Here is a 22,137-nt window from a genome sequence, read left to right on the forward strand (position 1 = left end):
AAGAGCATTTTTCATACTGTCCTAGGAAGCTCCTAAATAGAAACTTTTGTAAATCTGATATTCCTACAGCTTTGCTTTCTGGCATTCTTATTTCCTAAACAGAAGCTTTCATTTCCCAATACAAAGATAAAGTTTAACATCAAATCAGTAGCTACTCTGTGCTTTGGTTTTAGAAAGACAATACTGGCACGTAAACCAAGATTTAAAAGGTTTACCCACCTCTAATGGTGGCTGATTTTCAAAAGACATGACGAACTTGGAACCATTTTATGCATCAGGAAGTATTTTTGCTATTCTTTGACTCCCTATCCATAAATCAAAGCCTTCTGTGTCTGCTTTGGATTATGGTTCAAACTCATAGAACCTTAATGGGGAATAATATTGTAAGGCTGACAATGTGAGATTAGTAGCACTTTTTTTAAGGTTAAACTCTCTTAGGAAATGATGCTTAAAAAAAACACCCTCTTTCATTCCTGTGTGAAAGTCCTTGTTTGTATACACACACAGAGAAAAGTTGGTAACAAAATGCCATTATTCAATAAATATGTGAGGATTTCAGTATCAGAGAGCAGCAGTATTTTATTATTATTATTTATTTATATAGCACCATCAATGTACATGGTGCTGTACAGAGTAAAACAGTAAATAGCGAGACCCTGCCGCATAGGCTTACATTCTAATAAAACCATACTAAAACAATAAGGAGGGGAAGAGAAAGCAAACAGGCACAGGGTAGGGTAAACAGGCACTGGGTAGGGTAAAACTGATAGTATAAAGTCAGAACAAAATCAACTTTTAAAAAATTTAGGAAAAAGAAAAGTTTTTAGCTGAGCTTTAAAAGCTGCGGTTGAACTTGTAGTTCTCAAATGTTCTGGAAGAGCGTTCCAGGCATAAGGGGCAGCAGAAGAAAATGGACGAAGCCGAGCAAGGGAAGTAGAGACCCTTGGGCAGGCGAGAAACATGGCCAGTGCTTTATACAGTAATCTATTTCTCTCAAATATACTAGGATATTCCAAAAGTGTATTATCTTTACAAGCTTACCCAGGACGTTTATTCTCCATTCTGTCTTTTTGTTGCCAATCCTAAATCTAATCTACACCAAGCAAGATATTGCACTATGAAAGTGGTATGAAAGTGGTATATAAAAGGCAGGAGTCACATTACTGTTTTATAGTGTTATTGAAATGCACTGACAACTGTTGGGGCCCATTGACACATACCGCTTTCATACTGCTATATCCTGCTTGGTGTGGCTCCTGCCTTTTATATACAGCTTTCATTCCTCTTTCACAGTGCAATATCCTGCTTGGTGTAGATTAGGCCCTAGTTACACAAGTAAGCCAGCTTGTTACTAGAAAAGAATCAGACAAGCTACCATTTGATTTTTCTGGCACAGGATAACGTTACGTTCTTGTTGCGTGAAACAGATAATACTTACCGCCTTCCAGTTATAATAGGCAAGAGGTCATCTGATTTGGCTTCAGTTATTTTAAACATTACTTTTTGTAAATCTGATATCCCCACCGTCATGTCTTCTAGCATTCCGATTTCCTCGCCTACACAGGAAGAAAATTGAATTTCCAAATAAAATGAGAAAGGAAAACATGACTGACTGAGGAGCAGCACTGGTTTGGTTTTAGAAAAGTGATAATGGCATTTAAATCACATTTTCCCAAATTTGTGTGTCGGGGTCTCATATTAAGCTGTTATATCGACATTTATAATGTATCTACACAAACACACGTATTACAGGGTTTATTTGTTTTGACATTTTGGTTATGGATATGTAAAACATGTTCCATAGTTTCATGTACATTTTTGCTATCACAAAGGTGTGACATCACATGTTTGGGCTACTTATCCAGAAAAGGAGACATTGCGCTTTGCACTGCAAGTCTGAATCACTGATGGACATTGCATATATAATATTTGCCATATCTAATTAACTGTGCATTACTTTTCAATTCAAATGAATTGAGATGTCTCTAAGCATTATAATGCAAAAACGGATCATTGTTGCCCATCATATAAACAATAGCTTTAATTATGCAAGAGCTTATGCAGCATTCAATAGCTGCTATTTTTTCACAGAGGTGATGATACTCTTTCCCATTTTGTTACTTGTGTGGAACACTTATACATAGTAACAAATGTACTTGATGCTCTGGGGCATTTTTAATATTGGCATATCTGTCTAGCTCAGTTGTATAATTAATTGTGATGCAAAAGTCGTGGAAATGATGAATACTTCTGAGAGAGTAAGCTAGTTTAAGCCAACAGAAAATGTGACAGTTAGGCCCAGGAATACTGGGCAATCATGTGAGCTTGGCCATTGCTCCAACATGCATATTAAAATGTACACCATATCAAACAGCATATACATGTTTTTGCATAAAGTGTATAGGCCCTTATTATCATTAAGAGTCAGTTTGCATCTTAGTGCTCAACATTAAACACAGAGTTAGGGCTAAAATTTAATATGTAGCATGCAGCTATGTTTGTACTTTTTCCTTGTTCAAGAGTAAGTATCTAGATAAAGTTTCTAACATGGGAAGTACGTGATGGTTTTATTTTAACTCAGCTTAGATTTTACTAATAGATCTTAAATTTCTAAATAAGCATGTTTAGGAAAACAGCACAAAAATCTACATGAATGTTTAATAAATGCTGTTGGCACACAGTTCAGATCAAAGCTGTTAAAATACTTTTAAAAGCATACTTGCTGCCTAGTGGTAGAATACTTCTTGGCCAGATTTCAGAATGTAGGTTGAAACAAGAACTAGTTCAATAAGACCAGTTTGGGGAAGACTGCTCCAGGCTATGGACTTTTATTTTAAAGTCTAGTTCAGTTAAACCTGGCATGATTTAAATTATATTAGGTTTTTAGAATGCTTGAATACATGCAATACTTACTATATGTACTGAGGAGTCCTTCATACTGTACAATTAACCCCACTGTATGAAGCTGCTGTAGGAAGCTTTGATCACGTAAACTAGAATGTAATTTGATTATAAATCCACAGACCAATCCAGAAAGCTAGAGTGATGACAATAATAACCCATACAGAAATATTAATTACGTTAGAAATAAAAACAAGATTTCTGAAAAGAATTCCACTTACATGTTAATGATAACACAAATTCATCTTGAATAAGCCTTGCTTTTACAAAAAAATAAATTAAATATTGGAAAGATACAACTAAAACATTTTTCCAAGTGATACTGCAGAAGGAACATCACAGATTAAAATGTCCTATGAGATTTTAGACCAAGAATAGATTTTATAGAATAATAAACCAGCAAGAACAGATTGAACAATTCCAGAGATCAGAAAGACTCAAATCTGCACGGGTTCTACTTTGTAGCTTATCCGTACCATATGAATTTAGCCATCAAAAAGAAAAGATGAATAAACAGCAGGAAGGAAGTTGAATATTTGCATCATTAAAAGCCTTCCATTGAGCAATGGACCATTATCCTAACAGGGCACAATACCAAATTTTCCTGCCACTAGATAGCACCAATTTAACTTTTCTTGAATGTACCCATCAAGCTTTTCAAATCAAATCTCCAGTTTTAACATGTGCATCTCCCCTCAACCTTCCAAAGAATGTATAGGTGCATATATACCTTAGGATGTGTTTTTATATTTCTAAAAGCAGCATTTGCTGCAGTGCTTAACTTAAAATTAAAATTGGAATCCACCAGGGGAAGAGCCTTCAGCGTTCTGGCGCCCCTCCTGTGGAATTCCCTGCCTCTGGAGGTCAGGCAGGCGCCAACCTTGTACTCCTTTCGGCGCCTCCTGAAAACATCTTTATTCCAAGAAGCCTTTCTCTAACATGCAGCCTTGGACTACTGTTATTGCTTCTTTTAAATTTTGTTTTAACTGTTTTTATTCTGTTTTTATTTTCATTTTACATTGTACACCGCTCCGAAATTTTTCAATGGGGAGCGGTATATAAATATTCTAAATAAATAAATAAATAATAATAAATAAAATCATATTCTTGGTCTGTAAAATAACTCTATATCTGCTCAAACGCCCTCCCTCCATCTTTCGAATGAACAAGGCCTATACACAAGGCCTATACACAATGGGATGCGCCAGGCACAGAGGCACATTATGTACAAAGATATAAACATACAACTTCAACGCATAAACAAGCTGTGTCCTACATGGCAGGACATGATAGAAAGCATGATAGAAAGCACCACAAAATATTTAAGAGCTGGATCCAAAGCAGTGGCAGAAACAACAGATGTGGGCTGCTTTACATGTTGTGGCAAACACAGATCGCAGTATTTGTCCACCAAAAATTGTTCAGTAAATGTTCATTGCAAGCAGCTATTAGCCAAACACTGTTCAAATGTGGTTGACTCATAAATAGAAATTCACTGTATTTCAGTGTCTCGCGTGGTGAAGTCTAGTGATCTTCTGTGGAGAGACAGAAAGGATTTTTTCCTTCTGCACTGCCTGGAATAGGTAGAATGCCAGATGCCTTTACACACCAGGCCAGCATTATCAAACTGGGTGCCCTCCAAATCTTTTGAATTTCAACTCCCAGCAGCCCAGCCAGCATGGACAATGGTCAGGAATGCTGAAAGCTGTAGCTTGGAATGGACAGATCTATCAATTTTAGGTTTTTTTTAATCCCCTCCCCCCCCGATGTTCATTTAACTTCATCCCAAATGCTGTAGGTATTTCCTATCTTAAATTTGAGAAAGCTGAGAATTAAAAAAAAAGTTTCCATTAAAATTTGCAGGCATTTTTGTTCATATATCTCTCAATAAATGTGTTTTTCTGTGCAAACTTGCCTAATGTACACATATTTGCAAGCATTTTTGTTAATACGATACGCTTTTAATGTGATTTCCATGAATATATTCATTTTGAATACATTGTTTGATTGGAGGACTCTACTGCAAAATCAAGAAAAGTGTGAATTTCAAAGTGTAACTGAATTTCATTTTGAAAATGCAAAATTAGGTAAGTTTGAATTAAAATGTGAACTGAATGAATTCCCCCCCCCCCATCCCTAGTTGTGGTCCAAAACAACTGGAGATCACCAGTTTGGGGGAGACTGCTCCAGGCTATAGACTTTTATTTTAAAGTCTAGTTCAGTTAAACGTGGCATGATTTAAATTAAATGCTCTGTAACAAAATAAAACACACAAGTTTATGGAATGGAAGAAGCACCTACTGCTTGACTGAAGACAATATCTCTTCTTAGGGTCAGCATTAAACATTGCGGCAAACTACATGCAAGCTCCTGAAGCAGAACAAAAGACATGGACTCCTTTGCCCTTGTCACCACCTCTCCAATACAGTCCTTCAGTGTAACTGTGAGGGGATAAAGCTGTTCATACCAGTCACCTGTAACAAAAGAGGAACGTTGTAAATGGTGATCAGTGTGTGTGTGTGTGTGTGTGTGTGTGTGTGTGTGTATAAACACACATAGATACAGTATCTTTCTCAGAGCTGAGATAAGTTCTAAAACCACTTCTTATTCTCATGCGCACTAATGTTTGTAAGGACTCAACTTTCCTTTTTCCCTCATTACTACTCTTCCCAGTGCTTAGAATTTATCAGCTCAGCTCAAATCTTCAAAAAAGCAGTTTGTTGAAACCTAATTATATGCTCAGAACGTAGCTGAGGTGAACTGATTAAATCAACCTCCGTGAGTAAAGAGCAATTTGAGAGGAAACCAAAGCAGGAAAAAACACACACACTAAAAACAAAATTAATGAAATGCTTGCTCAACTGAATGAAATATTATGCAATGAATTTCTAGCCAAGCTAAGGAAGTGCTACATATTGATCTCTTTTATCGAACGATCACGTGCAGCCAAACTCCAACTTTGCTTAAAAGTTGACACATAAACTAGGGCTAAGCAGCAGCTGGCACAAGTAGTCCTGAGATGCAGGAAAGGCAAAGCTACAATACATTTCTGTTCTGACATTGACAGGAAATGCCAATTTCTGATCATGTGTACTTTTAAACAATAGGATACAACAACATGTACGGTGCCAATGTTGCTTAAAAGCAGCTCAGTTCCTCTCCAATTTACCATCTCACCCCGCAACATCTTGGAGGCATTTCAGCCATTCTATTTCATTGTATGCAAAGGATGACTAGAGAGGATGAGCCGGAACAGACGGAACAGAGAGGTGGGGTTTTTTCCTTTCTTTTTTTGTATTTTCTTCTCAATAAGGTGAATCCAGAAACAAGGTTTGGATGTAAACAGAATTACACTTTATTTCTAAATCCTTATTTTATATCCCCCCACTTCCTCCTTTCTCCTCCTTTCTTTCTCTACATCCTCTTTTCCTCCCTGCTTCTGAGGCCCTCTAGGGATAAACCTCTTCATAATTCAAAACAAGGAAGTGCATATAACTATTAAAATACAACAAAGGGCCATCTCTCACTTTCCCCGCCATGTAGCTTGTTATGAAATGGCCAGCATCTACATTCATGGCACAGTCAACAACCATCTAACTATGGGTTCAAAAATAGAGATGTGAGACCATCCCATACTCTTCAACTTCTCATGTGAAGTTCACCTAGTGAAAAGGATTGATGTATCAAGCAGAGCTGAACCAAAAGTAATACCATTCACAAACATTTCCCCCAGCAGCATTAAAAAACATACCTGCCCATTCAGTAAGTGTTCAGTGAGTCTTTGATAAGCATTCACCTATTCTGAAAGCACTGCCTGCACTCTCAATGGACTTTGCTTGCCTCCGTGATGTATCATATAACAAATCTGACTGAATGTCTGTCATCATCACATTCACTCTGCTGAGCCCTAATTGGATATAGTCACTTATATGATTGTTTTAAGAAGTTTTAACCTCAATCCTTATTGATTTGCCCTTACAGATGTCATCATGGTTGGCTACCTCCTGCCATGACATCATCTTGTTCACTGTGTAACCCCTGATTGCCTAGAATCCTCTGTATCACTCCAAAATCCAAAAGCATTAAAAGGGGGAAATGGGCACCAAAGCAGCAGCAGGTAGTGGAAATAATGATAGTAAGCAGAATTAAGAAAAGAGGATTTTTCATAATGGGGGGCTGGAAAATGTTTCCCCACCCCCCAAAAAAGTGATTTTTTGACTTGAAATGGAAAAATTCATTACAATCTTATTATTAAAACACTGACTTTGGGAAAGATTTAAAATCCAGTTTTATGGAATGCAGAGGGTTTTTTTATTCCGAAAAAAAAGTGAAATGACCACCTAGTCTAACCTCTTGTCCCAAGGTAGGGCATCAAAATGAACCAATGTCCCTCACACAGATGAACCAATGCAATATATGACAAAAAGTATGCCACAAACAGAGAGGAGATGTGCCATAGGAAAGGTTTCTTGCAAAGCACATAACTCCAGAACACTTACAGCAAGACAACCAAGCCTCGGGCTTCATATTATAATAACTATGTAGTGTAGTGGTTAGAGCATTAGACTAGGACTGGAGAGACCCGGGTTCTAGACCCTATTCTGATATGAAGCTTACTAGGTAACCAGTTGCAACAGGGATGAAGAGAGTCTCTACACTAAAGGAAATCGCATTGTTTACCCAGTGCTGTTGTGCTTCCTGGTTCTTGGCACGATCGAAACGAGCTGATTACACCAGAGGAGAGGGGTGAAAAGGCAGAAGATCCTGTTTACTCCTTTAAATGTTTGAATCGAGGAAGCGCCTCCCTCCCTCCCTGGCATATGTGCAAAGAATGGGAGGGAAAGTCTGCTGTACTGTTTCCTCGCAGCCCCCAGGAAAGCCAGGACTTACTTCTGGGTAGACATAAAACCCTCAGCACACTTACTTGGGAATAAGTCCCATTGAACTTAAAGGGGTGCTCTTGGTGGTGGTGGGATCAGATCTGCCTCCCTTTGTTGCAGGGAAGCATTTTACCCTCTTCTCCCTCGATCGCAGGCACAGGAAAGTCCTTCCTTGGCAAATTCATAGCACACAACCTCAGTGTTACACACTGCCAATTTTGCACCATTAGGGTTTAGTCCAACTTTACTTTGATCTACTTTATAATGGAATAAGGGGAGGGGAGCTGCGGGAGACGTCCTGGCCGACGTCATCAAAAAGATGCGTGAACTTCTGGGAGTGGCTAGCCATGAGAGTACTTTGTTTTGCTCATTTGAAAAAGCCCTGAGGGTAAGCCTAGTTCCTTGCTTAACGGGGAGCAGTGAATTATGAGGAGCGCTGGCTGGCAGCGAAGGGAGAAAGGCTGGTGGAGAGCGGTGCAGTGGTACAGCCACCGCAGCAGCGTAGACCCAGCAGCAGCATCTCTTTCCCAGGAGGGGACTGCTGAGCCAATCAGTGCGATGATGGGTGTGGCCAAAGAGGCAGATCCGGCAGAGTGAGATCTCTCCTTTGTTCTGCCTCCATTCAGTCTCAGGCAGTCCTCCCATGCGGCTCCAGGATTCCAGTTGCTGGCTTCCCCACCCACCCACTCCTGGTAGTAAGATGTCTTGCAGTGGCAGAAGTAGTCGCCAGTTAATGGGCCTGCGACGGAATTTTACCTGCACAGCAATTGGCAAAGACTGTGCAAGGTTTTTGACTTCCCCATTGCAAGATTAACTCTATTGTAAATAAGTTGATCTGGACTATCAGTATATTCTCTGTGGATGCTTCAATTTATAACATTTGTCACAACTTACGTAGGTGTGATAGGCATTGGGCTGGATCCATTGGTGAGGGGGAGCAGGATTGGCCTTCCTGCTCTCCCACAGTGAGGATTCCCATGAGGGATCTCGGGGACGTGGCGCCAAGACCAGACCAACATGGGGGCTGCGAGCTGGCCACGTCCAGGGAGGTGGAAAGGAGTTCACATTAGCAGTCCACGCAGTGATGTGCCCCAGGGTGGTAGAAAGGGTTTCACACTAGCGGTCCATGCCGTGGTGTTCCCTGGCCCTACCATCCACCACCAGTGCCCCTGGCATGTGGGCCAGGAAGGGGAATCGGTCAGCAGGCAGGCTGGCTGATTACAGGATCCATGCCCCATGCTGCCGCCAAGCCTATTCAAGTGAGTCAATAAAGTTGTGGCCAATTTATTACCCAGTTATTCCCATGTGTCTAATTTGTTCTCGCCTCTTTGCCAACCAGACCCAGTAAGCGCTGCTCTCACAATGTACCTTTTAATAACTGTTAAGTGCAGCGTTTCATACCTCCATACAGCAGCTCAAAGAAATACTGCTTTCCTCTACATGTGGTTGCCATAAATTCAAATCTGCCTGGCAAGAAAGGAGGAATACATTCCCTGATCTAGACCCTTAATCTCCCACTCCCAGATGATCTGATCATTTGGAACCTAGCTGTGGTTGTAAAATAACATATATTCTGTATTCAGAGTTCTCTCTCTCTCTCTCTTTTTACCATTTCACAAACTCCTGGGCTGAGCATCTGCTCAGAGGCACTCTTGTTCCTTAATTCTAAGAGTATGCTCTCCTTCTCCTGAGCCATTATTTGGCATTGAGCTGTAGTTGGTGGATCTCAAGGTTCTAGTTCCTAAAGTAGATTCTGCAAGCCTGAAGTCTGCTTGCCCCTGGCCTATGGTGTAGAGTAGAAGTTGTAGATCTCACAAACAACAGACAAAGTTATAACCAGGGTCTCAAATGTAACTGCAGATTACAGTTGAGAGCTCACTGGGTATTAAATTTCCCAAAGGAGGAAAAGAGATTCCTACAATGAGAAAACTGATTTCCTCCTTTTCTTTTTTTGGACAGAAGAGCATTCAGTCATATAAATCTCTCCCCACCCCTGCCCTCCAGTCTGAAGTGATGCATCTCAGATGCAGGCTTACTACTTTATCTACTGTTCGTGAGAACTAGTTTTATTACAGGTAACCCTACTTCTTATAACAACGATCTATTTGAAATGCAGTTTGGATAAACAATGATCTACCTGTGATGCACCTCGGAGTCAAAGGAATGTTATCCAGCCACATTCCCCAAAAAACTTTAGATAGGAGAGCTTGGCCTCACAATATCACATTTTTAAGAGCACGTAAGGGTGAGGTAATCATCATCAAACTGGAGAAAGAATAACAACCTCTCTTAGGGAACACAGAGGTGAAAAGGCAGCAGATGCTGGTAGACTATGCTTAATTTCATTGCGTCTGAGTTACTATCCCTCATTCACTTGACTATGAATGATGTCAAAATGGCTACTGGCTGGGGAATAAAATAAGTCAAATGATGCAAGTGATGGAAGAAAAAACAATATTTCTTGTTTCATTCAGCAATTAAACAAGTGAGACAAGTTTCAAGGAAAGAAGCTAGAACAAATTTCAATACATATAAAATAATTTGCTTTGTCATATGCGGGCACAGCATGGTCTTTTGGGCCGGCAGAAGGGCTGCGAACTCTTCTATTGGAACCCAGCTGGGCTTCAGCCAATTGGCCAACATCCAATGGCTTGGAAGACGCGGGATGCGGTGGGAACAGCTCCTTCCCACGTTATTTCAAGCTGCGGCCTCGCCACCACAGGTCCTTATCATTCATCTTGGAGGAAACGACCTGGGGTTACTTAAGGGCAAGGCTTTAATACTGCAAGCAATTGCCGACTTCAAGGTTATTCGGCAGCGTTGGCCTGGCATAGTAATTATCTGGTCCTGCATCCTGCCCAGGTTTGCGTGGCGATCCGGCGAGATCAAGCCAATGGAGAGGGCGCGTCGACGTGTCAATGGCGAAATCTTCCGCGATTTGATAAAACATGGGGATGTCAGCATCAGACACCCGTTGATTACACTGGCCCGGAGGGAGCTATATCGACAGGACGGCGTACACCTGTCTGACATTGGTAACGACTTATTTCTGCATGATCTGCAAAGGGGACTTAAGGGCGTCCTAGGGCGATGGGGGGGGGAGCGACTAAGCAAGTGGCTTGCCGCCCCCTGTGGCAGGTAGAGAAGGCATCCAGAGGGAATATAATGGCGAGATTCCAAGGCACTGTTTCAGTGATTGGTGACTCCCGAGGGCTCCCGGTGTTGAGCCCTGTGGCCAGGCCGGGGGATAAGGACCACCTTTGAGGCCGACCTCGCTCACCCCACCTTGAGCCCGTGGGGGCAGGGGTTGGGGGGTGACAAGGGAAGGTCTCCCTACCCCTGGTTGGGGATGGACAGCGGGGTGGCGAAACCGAGCGCCACCTGCTGGACCAGGAAAGCTCGCCTGTTCACTTAGGAAGGCCTGCATGCAGGCCTGGCTGGATGCCTGAGGAGAACCCCCTTTGCAGATCTTGAATAACTGTGGCCCAGTTTAACTCCATCACTTGTGTCGTCTCTTATTTCTTGCGTCCGTCCCACAAAGCACTGTATTATTATTTACATTTACATACCGCCTCATAGCCAAAGCTCTCTGGGTGGTTTACAAAAGTTAAAAACAGTGAACATTAAAAACAAATATACAAAATTTAAAACCATAAAAAGTATAAAATACAAACAAAACAGACAATATCCATTTAAAACAACTATTTTGGGGTCAGATAAAAAAACTCAGCATATGGTGTTAAATGCCCGGGAGAAAAGTCTTGACCTGGCGCCGAAAAGATAACAATGTTAGTGCCAGGCGAGCCTCATCGGGGAGATCATTCCATAATTGAGGGGCCACCACTGAAAAGTCCCTCTCCCTTGTTGCCATCCTCCGAACTTCCCTTGGAGTAGGCACCTGGAGAAGGACGTTAGATGTTAAGTGTAGTGTATGGGTAGGTTCATGTCGGGAGAGGTGTTCCGTCAGGTATTGTGGTCCCAAGCCGTGTAAGGCTTTATAGGTTAAAACCAGCACCTTGAATTGGGCTCAGAAACGTACAGGCAGCCAATGCAAGCGGGCCAGAGTCGGTCTTATATGCTCAAACCTTCTGGTTCTGGTTATCAGTCTGGCCAATGCATTTTGCATAAACTGCAGCTTCCGAACCATCTTCAGATTATTCCTTTGATCTGCTTTTTATGCCTTAAATGTGCATAAATATAATTCCTATGTATAGGGAGTGTGAAGACTTGTTACTGCAGCCTCCCCATTCTAGTGTCCGCCAGCTACGTTGGACTACAACTCCCAGAATCCCACGACCAGCAGAGCAGTCTGGGGAATTCTGGGAGATATAAGCCAACAAATCTAAAAAGCATCAGTTGGGGGAAAACTGCATTAGCTTTTTCAAATTATTCTGAAAAAGAGAAACTGACATTCTGAATTCTGTAGAGAAAGACGTAGAAAATATTAACATTAATTTTCTACAACAAATGCTGAGATTGTGCTGTGATTTACAACAATCTTCTTCCTTAAAAATGAATGCTTTCTACCTGCTTTATCCTGCAGTGAAATCATAATGCTGTGCTGATGACACCATAGATGGTTACTATGGAAACTGATATCTCACATTCAGCCTTAAGAAAATACTACAACACCAGACTTCAAGAAATGTGAGAGAGAATATATTCCTAGTTTAAAGTTAGCAATTCAGGAGATAAACCAACAGCTGATAGATTTTAATGGAAAAGTACCAAAACTATGCACATGTTTAAAAAAACAAAACAAAAACACAAAATTGTTGCATGCTTATGTATTAAAGCCACATGGCAAGCCAATATTCAAACAAAATTGTTTGAATGTTGGCTTGCCATGTTATGTTCTTTTATTCTTTTTTACATAGTGCTAGAATGTTCACAGAATTATAGGAAATTGTGGCCTGCGTTAAATTGTCTCATTCTGCCAATGGGGGAGAGCCACCGGCAGAATGGATTTCTTCCACCCCTACTGCAGCTTCCCCCCCATGCATAAATCTGCTCCAGATGAGGACCCTATAGAGCAGATCTGGGGCACGTGCTGGTAGGGGCTGAGTAGGGAGGAGAGGACAGCAAAGCCAGTTGTGCAAATGGATGTCTGCTCACACGTGGGTTACATCCAACCCTATATTTTGATTATAATTTTATTCGTAGCAGAACAACAATTTCTCTTAATTTCCGTACTCCCTCCCTCTTGCCAATCTAAAGAAGAAGAAATTCACTACGCAACCTACCTACTGCAACATAAACAAGACTATCCTGGGGGAAAAGGGAGTTTTCTGCGGGGGTGACGATAACATGCTCCAGCAAATTGAAAAAAGTACACACATCCAGTGAGCCATACAAAAGTCCATTGTGATTCCTGCGCTTCACCACATGCATTTTTCTCTTCATGGTTATTACTGCAGAAATTGCAACCCCAAATCCCCAATGAAATATGTGCTATGCATTTTAAAAACACTAACGTTTTAGTGTTCAAATTCTATGGGAAATTTTCAAAAAGTTGTTTAGAGGATTATCAACAGCAATTTATAATATTATTTATTACAATTTATCTGATACCCTCAGTTGTTTCTGCATTGAGTACCTGCATTTCCAAAAATGTGGCAACTTGACATCACCTTGAGCTCTGGTGTGAGTAGTAGTCCTGTTTGCTTAGATCACAACCTCAAAAACTCACAGAGCTGGAAAGGATCTGAAGGGCCACCCATTCTAAGGAAATCACATTGATGTTTCATACTTAAAACATTCCTGACAGCTATTTACCCAGTGACTTCATTCCAAACTCACCACCATCCTTTTGGTATGTGAATTTTCTCCAGATTCTTTCTCTCGGGCCCTTGCTAGACGTGCCGGCTTATGCCGGCAGGGAGGCGGGGCCAAGGCACACTAACGTTAGCGCGCCTCGCCCAGGCTTCCAGACGTCGGATGCGCAGGGACGTCGGGTCCCTGCAGCGTCAGCCATTTTTTTTTGTTTTAAAGGGGCCGCGTGCGCCCCGAAGCCGGAGAAGGTAAGTGGGGTTTTTTTTAACAGGGGGGGAAGGATGGCAAGGGGGCGAAGGATGGCAAGGGGTGTGGCAAGGGGGGAGGGCGGGTGACAGAGGGAGCGCCGGGCGCCGGCGCCGCCCGAGCAAGCAGGTGAGTGGCGCTTGCCTGGGCAATGCCTGGCATGGGGCAGCATTGCCCGGGCAAGCGCCGCTCACCTGCTTGCTCGGGCGGCGGCGGCGCTTGGCGCTCCCTCTGTCACCCGCCCTCCCCCCTTGCCACCCCCCCTGCCATCCTTCCCCCTCCCCTCTCTTTCCCCCCCCCACGGGCTGATGGGCACAGCGCTCGTATGAGCGCTGTGCCAGGTCCGCGGCTTTTCGTGGCTACTCGCGAGTAAGCAAGTAGCCGCAGAAAGCCGCGGAAGTCACTAGACTTCCCCCAGCCCCGGCCTGAGGCCGGAGCTGGGGAAAAGGAGCGCCATAAGCAAATTCGCTTATGGCGCGTTAGACCAGGCCTCAGCGCGGCCTGCTGCCGGATTCCCCTGTGCGTCATGTGGACGCACAGCAGGGAAACCGGTCCACAAAGCGCACTAAGGCCTCGTCTAGTAACGCCCTCAGTCTCAGACTTTGAAACTTGAGAAAATGCTTTAGTCAAAGCAAGTCTGGCCTTAGCATTTTTTGACACCTGAAGTGAAATGGTTAAAAGCCACTCTGCATCTTATACATACCAGGATAACTGACGTCCCCACAGAGAATTTCTCTTGCCTGGCTGTTCTGACTATAAGAACTGTGCATGCAAATCAGGTCCATCACATCATCAGTCTCCCTGCCCCAAATCCACGTCACTTATGTTTACTTATCAGCAGGGACAGAGAAATCCCAAACATAACAAAATTCACTGCATGAGATGGCACTAGTAGATACTATAGGCATACAGGGTGAAAAACTCACCTCAGGGATGCTGATCCCCTTGGCAACTATGCCTTAATGGGCTAAGTTGGAGCTGTCTCTGGCTGGCTATCTTTGCCTCCTTCTCACCAAGTCTGCCCCTCTCCGCACAAAAACCTGGCCACCTTCCTATTCCCTTGGCAATCGTGAAAACACTATGAAGACATCCTTCTTCCTTGTGGCTGCAGTAGAAGAGAGGGAGAAAGGAAGGGCAACAGTCTGATGCCCAGTAATGGGGGTCTCTTCATGTAGCCATGAGAGGCATAGGGGAATAAACACACAGCACTCCTTGCCAGTTTGGGTAAAAAGGATTTCTGGAGCATGCCTTGGACCAACTTCTTTACAACAGGTTTATAAGAGCTGGGGATAGTGTTGATAGACTTGGGTCATCCCTGGCTGTGCTGCCATGTCTAACCTGCAACATCTGAAAGGCTTTAACACACCAAGAAGGAAGTGATATTACAGTTTCCTCCGTGTGTTGGAAGCTTTGAAGCACATGTGGAGTTGTAGCATGGCCTGGGAAGATTGCATTAGACCTTTATTCTACTCCATGGGCTTCAAGCATGCTAATGGAGTAGAAATATTTCTGTTTTGCCCTTTTACCCAGCATGCCAGAAATCTTGGGAGTAGACAAGGAGGCTTGGCTTAGTGGTAGAGCAGATACTTTACATGCGGAAGGTCCCAGGTTCAATTCTTCATGGAGGGCTGGAAAAATTCCTCCCTGATCTCCTGAAGAGTTGCTGCTAGTCAGTGTTGACAATACTGCACTAGATGGGCCCAGTATAAAGCACCGTCCTGTGTTCTCATGTTGCAGTTAGAACTCTAGCAAAAACATAATGACCTCCCAGATGGTCTAATGTACTACAGAGGGAGGACAGTGCAGAATTGGTTCATCCCACCTTCTACCAAAATGATTTGGAGGATAAATCTACTAACCCCACTGTAACACAAAAGAGATATTTTATTCTGGAGTGATTGCAAACTATAGAAAAATCTGTTCTTTAACAAGAATGCAGATTGAAATATGGTGGTTGAGCACAGGATTACAGTGCTAATTAGTCAAAGGGCTTCTCTAAATGAGAGATTTATAATACACTCATGACTGGCCACTCACAGAAGTTTGCGGGTCAATTGCATGACATTGTCAACAGCCAGGACATCTCTCGCGGTTTCTCTGGGTAATCCCATTTTTTAAAAACACAGAAATAATTCAGTATCTAATTTATAACAGGATTTATTCTGCCACTAGATGGTACTGTTTCATTTAAAGAATTGTATTCCCTTCCCAATTCAAAAACGTGTCGTTGCTGTCTGAAGGAGCCCATTGTGAATGCGAAAAGACCTGAAACCGGATAAGAATGCAGGGTTTTTTTTCTTAATGTAGAGATGTCCAAAGACATATCTTTTCATGAATTATCCAAGTTGAGCCAGGCTACCTGAGGTCATATTAATAGTGTCATAAAACATAACACATTGCTAATTATGTTCCCTTGCATCTCCGAAATTCTGCCAATATTCCTTTAGCTATATACTTAGTGGTGTTCTTACTCTTCCCTTGTGGTGTTTGTTTGTCAAATGCTTCTAGAGCTGTCACCTTGGTCTCAAGATTTTTCCCCATGCTTCCTTCACTAATTAGCCACAGTTGCTGCCTCTGAGTGATCACCCTTGTTGCTTCGTGCAAGAAATTCAGTCTCCCCCTCCTTGCACTTAAAAGCCGTCTCCCTCTTTGCTCCTTGCTATCTTTCTGTTTTTCACTCTCAGCAACAACATAAACTGAAATTACTTTTCTTAGTCCCCCTTTTCCACTCTCCTCTTTGCTCTTTCAGCTATGCTTTTTCTTATGTTTACAATAGGCTACATCAGGATCCATCTCTTCCTTTAAAGCTTCATCTTTCACACACCACCCTTCATTAACACATGCTTAGTGCTGAACAGATATTAGCGCTACATTTCTAGAACCTATTACCTGGAGGTATGCTCCATTGAACTCAATGGGCCTTACTATTGAGTAGACATATAGGACTGCACTGTAAGTAGTAGTAATAGTATACAGAAGGCTAGTCTTCCAAATTTCTCTTTCTTTATTGTATTTTTCTCTTTATGCAATTCAAATGCTGTTCAAAGTGGACACTAGGTGGGAGAAACTTCAGAACTATGACCCCTATTATTCACAAACTGTATTGATAGTTTTATTTTGAAAACAGCAAACAATTTATGTCTGTCAACTGCTTTTTTCCCTTATTTCCCAATGAGCTTGGCTGGTAAGGGTTAAGTGTTTGCACTTGACTCTTCCTCTGAATTCTATTTTCAGGAAAACCCTAAAGCAGATTAAAATGTGTCAGAAACTTCAAAGCAGAACACTGTTCTTTCAAAGAGGTTTTCATGTAGTGCACACACAAAATTGAGCACTGCCAGCAATTCTTGACTACCCTACAGAGATGCAATTTGATAAGTAGTCTCCCTACATTCAAGGCCAGAATTGTACAGAACTATACCATCAGCTCTTTCATCCACTGACTATCCTCCTATCTCACTTTACTGTAGCTTTTTATTGTATTCAGTTTCTCAATGACATAAAAATGTGTTTCTTACCACTTATATGAGATGCCACGTGTTCTGCCGGTGAAGGGTCACTTTCATTTTCCTTAGTGATGCTGGGGGCGTTGTCTTTTTCAAGCAATCTGTCCGCCATTGCAATAATGCAGTTTAAACTCTTTCCCACATTGGCCCACACCCTATCCTGAAAAAAGTATCAGTATCACTACTCAATAGTTTAAAAAAGCATTAAAAGGCACAATGGAAGTTTAATCAGCTTATTTATTTAGTTAGTTTAGATCCCATCTTTCTATGAAAAATACTAAATAATACAATATATTAAAGAGCATAAAAAGAGCCATGCTGGATCAAACCAAGGGTCCTTCTAGTCCAGCACTCTGTTCACACCATGGCCAACCAGCTGTCGACCAGGAACCCACAAGCAGGACACAAGTGCAACAGCATCCTCCCAGCCATGTTCCCCAGCAACTGGCGTACATGGGCTTACTGCCTCTGCTACTGGAGGTAGCACAGGGTTCCAGTCTTCAATTTATTTAAACAAAGGAACTTTGCCCTTACATCTAAGAACTAACTCTGGAGTAAACTATTTTAGGAGTTCTCAACTGAACTCAGACCTGGCCATGGTGACACACGCCTTAGTTACATCCCGATTGGATTACTGTAACACACTCTACATGGGGCTGCCTTTAAAGAGTGTTCGGAAACTCCAGCTGGTTCAAAGAGCTGCAGCCAGATTGTTGACCGGGGCTAGTTACAGGGAGCACACAACTCCCCTGTTAAAACAGCTCCACTGGCTTCCAGTCTGTTTCCGGGCATAATTCAAAGTGCAGGTTATGACCTATAAAGCCCTATATGGCTCGGGTCCAGGTTATTTGAAACACTGTATTCTCCCTTATAAGCCTGCCCGTGCTTTAAGATCTTCTGGAGAAGCCCTGCTTTCAGTCCCACCATCTTCACAGGCGCACTTGGTGGGAAAATGGGAGAGGGCCTTCTCGGTGGCTACTCCAGTGCTCTGGAACTCTCTTCCTGGGGAAGCTAGACTGGCTCCCTCCTTGATGGGCTTTCGGAAGCAGGCTAAAACGTATTTGTTCCAGCAGGCTTTTGGAGAGTAATTTGGTCTTCCATCTATGTTAATGACTTATAATTTTGTTGTGTATTTTATTTTTATTTATTTATTACATTTCTTTTCCTATGTTTTAAAATATGTTTTAAACTTTGTAATACCGCCTTGAGGCCCAGTATTGGGCAAAAGGCGGGATACTACTACTACTAATAATAATAACAACAACAACAACAACTTAAGTCCCATTGATTTCAAGTATCTACTCTGACTAAATCCAGCTTTATGTTTCTATAAAGCTGCCCAATAACACTATTCTAGGGGACCATTAAGGCATGAAATGATAAAAATAACTAGAATTTTATGTGGGCTAGTAAACATTTATATCTTGTTTTCAAGTATGCAAAGCATAGCATGTAGGCCTGTGAGGAGAGATGTGGTGAGTTATGCTTATCATGGCAGAGCGTATACTTTGAGAATGAAAGAGGAAGTGTAACGGATTAAAGCTGCAAACTCCAAGTCAAGATTAAAACAATTGTACTTAATCGTTGTTCGTTAACAGCAAGTGTTGTGTGTCAAGGATGTTGAGAAAAAGGTTTAATGGGGACAGAGGCACAAAAGAAGCACAAGTAGTGTTTACTATGCACAGATGTCTTTGGCAGTGGCAGGGATAGATTAAGACATGCTGAAACCCTAACCCATGTCAAAATTTAGAGGCCCCATGGCATAAAAATAAAGAGGAACAAAGTGTATTACATTATAGTAGAAAGGGTAATGAAAAGGTGCCACTCAGAGTTAGGGGATGGTTATAGTTAAATAATGCTAGATTGCCTTCTCTAAAGATGTGTATAAAAGCAATAACAAAGTAAGTTGATATGAACTTCTTTTAAACTGGTTCTAGTTTGTCCTTAGCCTCATCAATACTAAATACTGTCATGCCACACTTTTTCCTATATAAAGCAACTCTGCTGTAAGTCACACCAGCCTTTCCAACATATTTAAGCCAAAGCGATTTCATATTTGTTATCATACATCTTAGTTATCTCCAACATATTCAGAGGGCCCTCATAATATGAGGCTTTAAGCCATGGCTTACTTGGTTTGTTTCTAAATCTGGTACTGGGCAGTGGTCTATCAGGTTCAATCGGCATCAGATAGCTAACTGTTTAGTGCACAATAGTCTCTTGTAAATTTACCAAGGGTGTGAACAAACAAGCAGATCACTTATATCATCAGATCACATGGTGAAGTCAATTTTACAATCTCCCCACTATGCTAGATTTCTGATCAATTGTTGGGACATGGTAAAGCACATGGCTGCATACTATAGATGACGGTGAGCGAAAACATGGTAAATTTTCAAGTAGAAACTATATGGTCAACAGCCATTTTTACCCAACCATGAAGTTAGCTGGGCTTTATTTATTTGTATTTATTACATTTATATCCTGCCTTTCCCCCCTTGTTGCAAGGAACAAAAGGTGGCTTACATGGTTCTCCTCCTCTCCATTTTATCCTCACAACAACTCTGTGAGGTCGGTTAGGCTGAGAGTCAATGACTTGCCTAAAGACAGTCTGTAGGAACTAGAATCCGGATCTTTTGAGTCCCAGGCCAACAATCTAACCACTTCACCACAGGTAGGAGAAAATTATATAATGATAGTATCATAGGACAGAACAACAGCATAAGCCAACATAAGACATTTTTGTGACAGGGCATGCACTGAAGTGCACACATCATCTCAACCTATCATTTTGTATCTTAATTTTTATACAAAGCTATATTTTGAATACACAGCCCCTTTGTAAACAACTCTGGAGTCTGTGTGTGTTTTGGGGTACTGTTTTTAATTGCAGATAAAACATCTGATTTCCAGGTTATTCTAAGGCTGTGCTTACTAACCTCACTAACAGCTTTTAGTATGAACAATCAAGTGTGAATTCAAGAAAGAAACTATGGGAGAATCCAATGAAGTAGTTCTACGGACAGAACTGCTTCTGTCCGTGAAATTGGGGTTTTCCCCCTTCTCTATGCAGCTACCTGAGTGCCCACAAAATCTGCTCAACAGGGCTGAGGGTGGAGTTGGCACAGGAGTCTGCAGTGGGAAGAAGATCAGGAGAAAGTCCTCTCCCACATGAGTAAAAATCTGCTTGTGCATTGTTGGATTCTGCTCTGTGACGGAATGTATGTGACTTTAGCCAAAGTGTTTTAATTTCATTATAAAAAAAAAAGAAAAAGGAAAAGAAAAAGCAGAAAGCAATGAATAACTTATTTTTCCTGGGGTGTGTGATCAGAAAAGTCAAATATATATGTAACTTTGGTTTTAAAAATCTCCACACCAGGCTCCTGTTCCTCCCCAACTCCTCACACCCTGAAATCTATCCTGACCCACTACTGCTAAAAAATAATAATCCCATAGCAATAAACTTTTCATGCCCCAGTTCTTTCAAGGCATACATGTTTATTGAACTAAACTGAACCCCAGTGGGACTACTATGGTGGATCAAGTTCGCCTTGATCCCAGAGTTGATCTGGTCCTATTTGGCCTTTTATTTCTGAAAGGTAACAACTAAAACAAAAATCTGTGTTAAGATTCTGTTTAATTTTAAATATTACAATATAGAGTTGAAGGAACCTGAGCTGGAAGTATTTAGGCATCGAATTAGTCCTTCACTGGGTGCAAACTTCCCAAAAATTCTTCTTGGACAGAAATTACTCTAAGAGTGCAAACCTAGAAAAAAGTCCTACAATTCCCAGCATGCCCCAGCCAGCCATGCCAACTGGGGCACGCTGAGAGTTGTAGGACCTTTTAACATCTAAACATGCATAGGATTGCACTTTAAGTGACTAAAAGCTTATTAAATTATTTATTTATTTATTTATTTATTTATTTATAAAGCACCATCAATTTTCATGGCACTGTTCAGAATAAAACAAGACAATCTGCCATATGGCTTACAATCTAAAATCACAGTAGCACACAGGGGAGGGAGGGGAAAAACCAACCGGGGTAGGGGGCATTAAAACTAAAATATAGACTACTATGACCACGCTATGATTGAAAAGCTTTCGAGAAAAGAAACATTTTCAAGCAAGATTTAAAAACTGAAATTGACGTGGTGGTCTGCAAATACACAGGAAGAGAATTCCAGGCATTGGGGGCAGCGAGCGAGAACGGGCGAAGACGAGCGAGAGAAGTGGAAACTCTTGGGCAGGTAAGAGACGTGGTGTTGTTGGAGCGGAGGTCACGGGCAGGACGAGGAAGTGAAATAAGGGATGAAAGGTAGGGAGGAGCCAGATCATGACAGGCTTTAAAAGTGAGAAGAAGAGGCCTGCATTGGTTTCTATAAGAGATAGGAAGCCAGTGGAGGGAGTTTAGAAGCGGGGTGACATGATCGAAACGACGAGCCAAGAAAATAATCCTAGTCGCTAAATGGTGAATGGAGACCAGTGGAGACAGATGAGAAGAAGGAAGACCGGTCAACAAAAGATTACAATAATCCAGGCGAGAAATAACCAAAGTGTGAACAAGGGTCTTGGCAGAAAAGACCGATAGGAACAGTCGAATTCTAGCAATGTTGTACAAGAAGAAACGACAAGACTTAGCTACAGCCTCGATATGTGATGAGAAGGAAAGTGAAGAATTAAAAATGAAACCAAGGCTACGAGCTTCCTCAACAGGATGGAGCGTAACATTATTAACAGTGATAGAGAATGAAGGAGAAGGAAAAGATTTAGGAGGAAAAACTAGCAATTCTGTTTTTGCCATGTTCAGTTTCAGTCGGTGCCGCAGCATCC

General features: G+C 41.8%; 2 protein-coding genes across 2 annotated transcripts in view; one reads left to right on the forward strand and one right to left on the reverse strand.

Moving 5' to 3' along the window:
- The window catches only part of SCOC (short coiled-coil protein), a 652,090-nt gene that overhangs the window by 591,703 nt on the left and 38,250 nt on the right, over window positions 1–22,137 (forward strand). The gene's annotated exons all lie outside the window — the stretch shown is intronic.
- INPP4B (inositol polyphosphate-4-phosphatase type II B) overlaps window positions 1–22,137 on the reverse strand; it is a 257,893-nt gene that overhangs the window by 40,339 nt on the left and 195,417 nt on the right. Inside the window, exons 18-21 of the mRNA XM_063136347.1 lie at window positions 17,315–17,462; window positions 5,203–5,375; window positions 2,914–3,037; window positions 1,439–1,556 (exon numbers count right to left, since the gene is read on the reverse strand). Coding sequence (XP_062992417.1) covers window positions 1,439–1,556; window positions 2,914–3,037; window positions 5,203–5,375; window positions 17,315–17,462 — 563 coding nt within the window. The remainder of the gene's footprint in view (window positions 1–1,438; window positions 1,557–2,913; window positions 3,038–5,202; window positions 5,376–17,314; window positions 17,463–22,137) is intronic.

Source organism: Elgaria multicarinata, chromosome 10, assembly GCF_023053635.1.
Source record: "Elgaria multicarinata webbii isolate HBS135686 ecotype San Diego chromosome 10, rElgMul1.1.pri, whole genome shotgun sequence".
NCBI classification, from domain to species: Eukaryota; Metazoa; Chordata; class Lepidosauria; order Squamata; family Anguidae; genus Elgaria; species Elgaria multicarinata.